The 7500-nt window shown below is 38.7% G+C and overlaps 1 protein-coding gene across 1 annotated transcript in view; it reads left to right on the top strand.

Moving 5' to 3' along the window:
• The window catches only part of LOC121903626 (ras-related protein Rab-8B), a 20217-nt gene that overhangs the window by 5364 nt on the left and 7353 nt on the right, over window positions 1-7500 (top strand). Inside the window, exons 2-4 of the mRNA XM_042420831.1 lie at window positions 5463-5523; window positions 6839-6899; window positions 6984-7061. Coding sequence (XP_042276765.1) covers window positions 5463-5523; window positions 6839-6899; window positions 6984-7061 — 200 coding nt within the window. The remainder of the gene's footprint in view (window positions 1-5462; window positions 5524-6838; window positions 6900-6983; window positions 7062-7500) is intronic.

The raw sequence follows: 7500 nt of genomic DNA, 5'->3' as shown, positions 1-7500 counted from the left end.
ATATCAGTATAAACTGCGTCTCAGGATGATATCGGTATAAACTGCGTTTCAGGGTGATATCGGTATAAACTGCATTACAGGATGATATCGGTATAAACTGCGTTTCAGGATGATATCAGTATAAACTGCGTTTCAGGGTGATATCAGTATAAACTGCGTCTCAGGATGATATCGGTATAAACTGCGTTTCAGGGTGATATCAGTATAAACTGTGTCTCAGGATGATATCAGTATAAACTGCGTTTCAGGGTGATATCAGTATAAACTGCGTCTCAGGATGATATCGGTATAAACTGCGTTTCAGGGTGATATCGGTATAAACTGCGTTTCAGGATGATATCAGTATAAACTGCGTTTCAGGGTGATATCAGTATAAACTGCGTTACAGGATGATATCGGTATAAACTGCGTTTCAGGATGATATCAGTATAAACTGCGTTACAGGGTGATATCGGTATAAACTGCGTTTCAGGCTGATATCAGTATAAACTGCGTTACAGGGTGATATCGGTATAAACTGCGTTACAGGGTGATATCGGTATAAACTGCATTACAGGGTGATATCAGTATAAACTGCGTTTCAGGGTGATATCAGTATAAACTGCGTTACAGGGTGATATCAGTGTAAACTGCGTTACAGGGTGATATCAGTATAAATTGCGTTACAGGGTGATATCAGTATAAACTGCGTTTCAGGGTGATATCGGTATAAACTGCGTTTCAGGGTGATATCGGTATAAACTGCGTTACAGGGTGATATCAGTGTAAACTGCGTTACAGGGTGATATCAGTATAAATTGCGTTACAGGGTGATATCAGTATAAACTGCGTTACAGGGTGATATCAGTGTAAACTGCGTTACAGGATGATATCGGTATAAACTGCGTTTCAGGGTGATATCGGTATAAACTGCGTTACAGGGTGATATCAGTGTAAACTGCGTTACAGGGTGATATCAGTATAAACTGCGTTTCAGGGTGATATCGGTATAAACTGCGTTACAGGGTGATATCAGTATAAACTGCGTTTCAGGGTGATATCAGTATAAACTGCGTTACAGGGTGATATCAGTATAAACTGCGTTACAGGGTGATATCGGTATAAACTGCGTTACAGGGTGATATCAGTATAAACTGCGTTACAGGGTGATATCAGTATAAACTGCGTTTCAGGGTGATATCGGTATAAACTGCGTTACAGGGTGATATCGGTATAAACTGCGTTTCAGGGTGATATCGGTATAAACTGCGTTTCAGGGTGATATCAGTATAAACTGCGTTACAGGGTGATATCGGTATAAACTGCGTTTCAGGGTGATATCGGTATAAACTGCGTTACAGGGTGATATCGGTATAAACTGCGTTACAGGGTGATATCGGTATAAACTGCGTTTCAGGGTGATATCGGTATAAACTGCGTTTCAGGGTGATATCGGTATAAACTGCGTTTCAGGGTGATATCGGTATAAACTGCGTTTCAGGGTGATATCGGTATAAACTGCGTTTCAGGGTGATATCGGTATAAACTGCGTTTCAGGGTGATATCAGTATAAACTGCGTTTCAGGGTGATATCGGTATAAACTGCGTTTCAGGGTGATATCAGTATAAATTGCGTTACAGGGTGATATCGGTATAAACTGCGTTACAGGGTGATATCAGTGTAAACTGCGTTACAGGGTGATATCAGTGTAAACTGCGTTACAGGGTGATATCGGTATAAACTGCGTTTCAGGGTGATATCGGTATAAACTGTGTTACAGGATGATATCGGTATACAGGTCGTCTGTACTCATGAACGTCCACTCGGACTCAAGGATGAACTGATTAGAATTTGATGGTTAAAGGTCAAAGGTCATTGTGACACACAAAACACATTTTTGGCCATAACTCAGAAATTCATGTATGAATCATGACAAAGTTTAATATAATAGGATAAAATGATGAAGTGATGACGTTTTATGACCAAAAGGTCAAAGGTCACCTTCACAGTGACATCATAAAGTTCTGGCTGTTTCTATAGCGTCTCTTCAGCAACGTCCGTATCTGAAGCCTCGTCTGCCGTCACATGAAGACACACGAGGAAAAAAGACTTAATATCTTTATTAAATTCCTTCACTGCAGGTATTATGAGTCTGGACAGACGTGGATTTAACTGTAACTTGACGGGTTGAGAGAGAAGTTTTGAGAGTTTTACTTAAAAAGTGACGGAAAAGTTTACTGAACTATCAAAAAAGTTGCTGATTCATTTCTGTCATGTGACTAATCGCTGCGTCTCTGGAGGAGAAACATTCAGCAGGAAAAACGAGAAAACAAATTAAACACATGATGAAATAATATTTAATGTCATGATTCAGGATGTAAAAACTCTGAACAGTTTGTCTGTCTGTCGGAGGGATGTTAGAGGGATGTGGGGGGGGGAGGAGGAGGAGGAGGTTGTTGACCTGCTCCGCTGCACGTTTCCGTAGCGACCGGGTTTCACTTCCTGGTGAGATTCAGAGCAAATGAACAGAGAGGCGGAGCTGCTGCAGAACGGAGGGAAGAGTTTCAACACGTCAGTCACATGTTTATATCCACAGCTGGAGACTAAAAACGGGTTTCACATATAAAACACATGATTATACATTATTACATTATTATAGATAAACTATTCAGTAAACATTAATGAATCCGTTTTAATATTCAGATAATATAAATACACATGTGATCAATAAGACTCTAAATGGGGCCGTTTTACTTTTACTGGTGATACTTTAACTGCATGTTGCTGCTGATCAGTGTTTCATTGTGTTATTGATTAATTCTTCCGTCGCTGCAGCGTCTGCTTCTGTTTCAAGATGTTACACTGGTTAATAGTTTGAACATTTGATGGTTCAAAGTTCTCAAATGTTAGAATTTTCTGCTTTTTTTTGGTCTGATATCAAAGGAAAATTCATATTTTTGGGTTTTGGACAAAACAACATAAAAACATTTCAAGATGCTACAAACTATAAATCAATTAATCACAGAAGTAACCAGCAGAGTAATCAATGGTTTTTATTGTATATACATCAAGTTTTAAATAGAGCTGCAACTATTTCCATCATTTATTGATCTGTCAATTATTTTCTCAATTAATCGATTAGTTGTTTGATCTATAAAATGTCAAAATATGAGTATCAGTGTTTCCCAAACTCTAAACTGACGTCTTGTCTTGTTTTGTTTTGTTTTAGTGAATTTTTTAATCACAAATACAGAAAAACTATCTTTGTTTTTATATTGTTGTTCAGAGTAAACAACGTTTAATGTCGTGACATTTGACTCTAAACGTTTTTCACTGTTTTCTGACATTTTAAAGATCAAACGATTAATCAGTTCATTAAGAAAACAGAATTTTAAGAAGCTGGATTCAGAGAATTTGTTTTTATCTCTCTCTCTCTCTCTCTCTCTCTCTCTCTCTGTCTCTCTCTCCTCTCCTCTTCTCTCTCTCTCTCTGTCTCTCTCTCTCTCTCTCTCTCTGTCTCTCTCTCTCCTCTCATTTCTGTCTCTCTCTCTCTCATTTCTGTCTCTCTCTCTCTCTCTCTGTCTCTCTCTCTCTGTCTCTCTCTCTCTCTCTCTCTGTCTCTCTCTCTCTGTCTCTCTCTCTCTCTCTCTCTCTCTCTCTCTCTGTCTCTCTCTCTCTCTCTCTCTGTCTCTCTCTCTCTGTCTCTCTCTCTCTCTCTCTCTCTCTCTGTCTCTCTCTCTCTCTCTCTCTGTCTCTCTCTCTCTGTCTCTCTCTCTCTCTCTCTGTCTCTCTCTCTCTGTCTCTCTCTCTCTCTCTCTCTCTGTCTCTCTCTCTCTCTCTCTCTGTCTCTCTCTCATTTCTGTCTCTCTCTCTCTCTCTCTCTGTCTCTCTCTATCTCTCTCTCTCTCTATCTTTTAATAGTTGGCAACTAATCGATTAATCGACTAATCACTGCAGCTCAGTGGAGGAGATGTTTCAGACATCAGTCGGTTTGAATGAACGACTGTGTTAGAAAATATTCTGGTTCTTTAGTTTACAAGGCTGCAGACATTAACTACGACTCCCAAAGTGCATTTCAGCTAGAAAAACATCCAATCACAGAGCTTAAAATTCACTTCACACCTCTGACCGGCTCCTTCTGCATAGCAGCAGCAGCCGAGGATCATGGGTATTGTAGTGTTCTTAGTAAACTGGTGTCTGAAGGATGGTTGAACAGTGAGAGTGCAGACTGACTCACTGAAGCTGTGACTCCTCATGTGACTCAGACAGGAAGAGAGACGCGTTTCCTGCCGTGCCGCAGGTTTTGTTGTATAATTTATTGACGCGTCATGAAGCGCCTCCTCGCCGCGTCGGCTCGGCTCTGACAGGAAACGGAGCTGTCAGCCGTCGCATCCGCAGCTTCTTGGAAACATTTTCTCTCCTCAGATGCAGGAAGGAGCGTTTGTTTAAAAATATCTGTGACTTCCTCCTCACAGCGACCCGCCCGCTCGGCTGATGCTCTGTGACGTCCAGAGCAGCAAAACAAACGCACCTCAGTGTTTGAGGTGGTGACGGACCTCTTCTCTTATTTGTGTTTATTTATGATCTGTGATGTTTATTTATTTGTTTACATGATGTCTGTTTTCATATTTATTCACACAGCTCTTCATCACCTGAGACAGCGAGTATTGATTCAGTTCAGGTTATTGATCTGTGATTGGTTCTGAAGGAGAACAGCTGTGTCATGTTTCTATGATGTCATTTTATCACTATGATGAGATCATCGACAGGAAGTGATTCAGCAGCTATTTCATTATCAAATTAGAAGTTACGATTATTTTCTTGAATAATCAATTCATCATTTGATCAATAAAACATCTGAACTCTTGCTTTGTTTCACCAACAGATATTTAATTTATTGTCGAATGACTGACTGGAGATTTAAAAAAATGACAGAAACAATTCATTGATTATCAGATCAGTTGTTGATTAATTGTTGCTTTAAATCAAATAATTGATTCAGTTCCAGTTTCAGCTTCACAGATGTGACAACTGATCATTATCAACATTTCACAGAATAAACGATCGATCAGTCAAGACAATAATCTGCAGGTTAATCAATAGTCACCTGTTTTATGCCTGCGTGTTTGTTTTAAACACCTCAGAGCAGCAGGCGGGTGGAGTTAAACATGTGAGACACTGAACACCTGAAGAAAACTTTTCACTGCTCTGAAAATAAACAGGAAGAGTTTCAACTAACAAATATTTTCATTATCAATTAATCTGCTGATTATTTTCTCAATGAATCAATTAATTAATTTAGTTTATAGTGAAAAAACTGAAACCAGCTGATGTTTGACGTTTCTGCCTGAAAACGACGAAAAAGATGAAATAATTATCAAAGTAGTTGAAGATTTGTTTTCTGTTGATCGACTAATTGATTAATTGATTAATTGATTAATTGATTAATGGCTGCAGCTTCATTGTCTCTTCTGTGTTTCAGGAATCGACTTTAAGATCCGGACGATCGAGCTGGACGGAAAGAAAATCAAACTCCAGATATGGTGAGAAAGAGAGAGTCTCGTTAAGTCTCGTTAAGTCTCGTTAAGCCTCGTTAAGTCTCGTTGAGTCTCATTGAGTCTCGTCAAGTCTCGTTAAGTCTTGTTAAGTCTTGTTAAGTCTCGTCAAGTCTCGTCAAGTCTCGTCAAGTCTCGTTAAGTCTCGTTAAGTCTCGTCAAGTCTCGTCAAGTCTCGTCAAGTCTCGTTAAGTCTCGTTAAGTCTCGTCACGTCTCGTCAAGTCTCGTAGAGTCTCGTTAAGTCTCGTTGAGTCTCGTTAAGTCTCATAGAGTCTTGTTGAGTCTCGTTGAGTCTCATAAGTCTCGTTGAGTCTCGTTGAGTCTCGTTGAGTCTCATAAGTCTCGTTAAGTCTATTAAGTCTTGTTAAGTCTCGTTAAGTCTCGTTGAGTCTCGTTGAGTCTCGTTGAGTCTCGTTGAGTCTCGTTAACTCTCATTTCAGTTTATTTTTAATGTGACATCGTTACTTTTACTGGTCTGACTCTATTTTATCTTTATTAATTATTTACAGTTTGTTTACGACAAATTAATTAAATTCAATTATCTGTCAGTTTGGTGGCTGATATAAACAAGCTGCCGTTGCCATGACGACACGTCATTCGAGCTGCAACGATCGACAGAAAATCGATGAATCATTTCTACGAGATAAATATGAAATATTAACTTAAATAAGATTTGTTTGTCCGACGTCGCTGTAAATTTAACATTTTTAAGTTTTAGATTCAAAACGATGAATTCATTGAAATTGTTCCTGATTGATTAATTTTCTGTCGATCAATCGATAATCGTTGCAAGTTGGTCATAAAACAGAAGTTGTGTGAATATAAAACACATTTTTCAGATGTTTCAGATGTTCGCTGCTTTGTGTCATTTTCACTAAACTCATGTTTCAAACTCAGTTTTCTGTTAAACTTTAATTATTTAATTAATTTTATTTTTGTTAAAACTGCAACGATTAATCGATTAATCAATCAATCGATCGATCGACAGAAAATTAATCTGCAACAATTTTGATGATTAATTAATTAATTTGCTGTTTTCAGTTTCAAATGTGTCGATTTAATTTCTTGTGTTTTATACAGTTGATCAGATTAATCAAGATGATTGATCGTCACAGAAATTATATCAGACACTTTTCACTGTTTACTGACATTTTATAAAAAAAATGTATAATCAATAAAAGAATCAATAGATTAATCAATAATGAAAATAATCATTAGTTGCAGCTCGTCGTGTCATATTAATTAAACTTAAATATTGATAATAAATAAATATTATTGAACGTGTGACTTTGCTTCCTGCAGGGACACGGCGGGTCAGGAGAGGTTCAGGACCATCACCACGGCCTATTACAGGGGCGCCATGGTGAGACACGTCCTGTGCTGATGTCACTTCCTGTGCTGGTGTCACTTCCTGTGCTGATGTCACTTCCTGTCTTTTGTGTCGCAGGGCATCATGCTGGTGTATGACATTACCAACGAGAAGTCCTTCGACAACATCAGGAACTGGATACGCAACATCGAGGAGGTAAGCCCCGCCCCTGTGACATCACACGACATCACTTAAAGGACCAGTTCCCAGTGTTTCCAGTGTTCCCAGTGTGTTAAACCAGCAGTCAGGTGTCTGTAATCATTCCTCCTGTTCATACTGGATATTAAAAGATCCTTCAAATGTGCTTTCAATGGAAGTGATGGAGGATAAAATCCACAGTGTGTCCACACAGTCATTTAAAAGTCTGTGTGAAGCTTCTATTCAGCTTCAGCAGTCTGAGTTAGTCATATCAAGTGGATATCTGACACATTTACAGTCTTTTTAGCATCAAATTCCCTCTTTGTGTTTCCTCGGACAGTGTTTCCCTGTTGAGCTGCAGGTGGAAGTATAGTAACAAAAAGAGGAACTTTGGCACTAAAAAGACTGTAACGTTGAAAGATATTTACTTGATTTGACTCATTTGGACGCTGAAGCT

This window comes from Thunnus maccoyii, chromosome 1 (assembly GCF_910596095.1).
Source record: "Thunnus maccoyii chromosome 1, fThuMac1.1, whole genome shotgun sequence".
NCBI classification, from domain to species: domain Eukaryota; kingdom Metazoa; phylum Chordata; class Actinopteri; order Scombriformes; family Scombridae; genus Thunnus; species Thunnus maccoyii.
The sequence above is the reverse complement of the archived record's forward strand: the minus strand, read 5'-3'. Positions and strand labels throughout refer to the sequence as shown.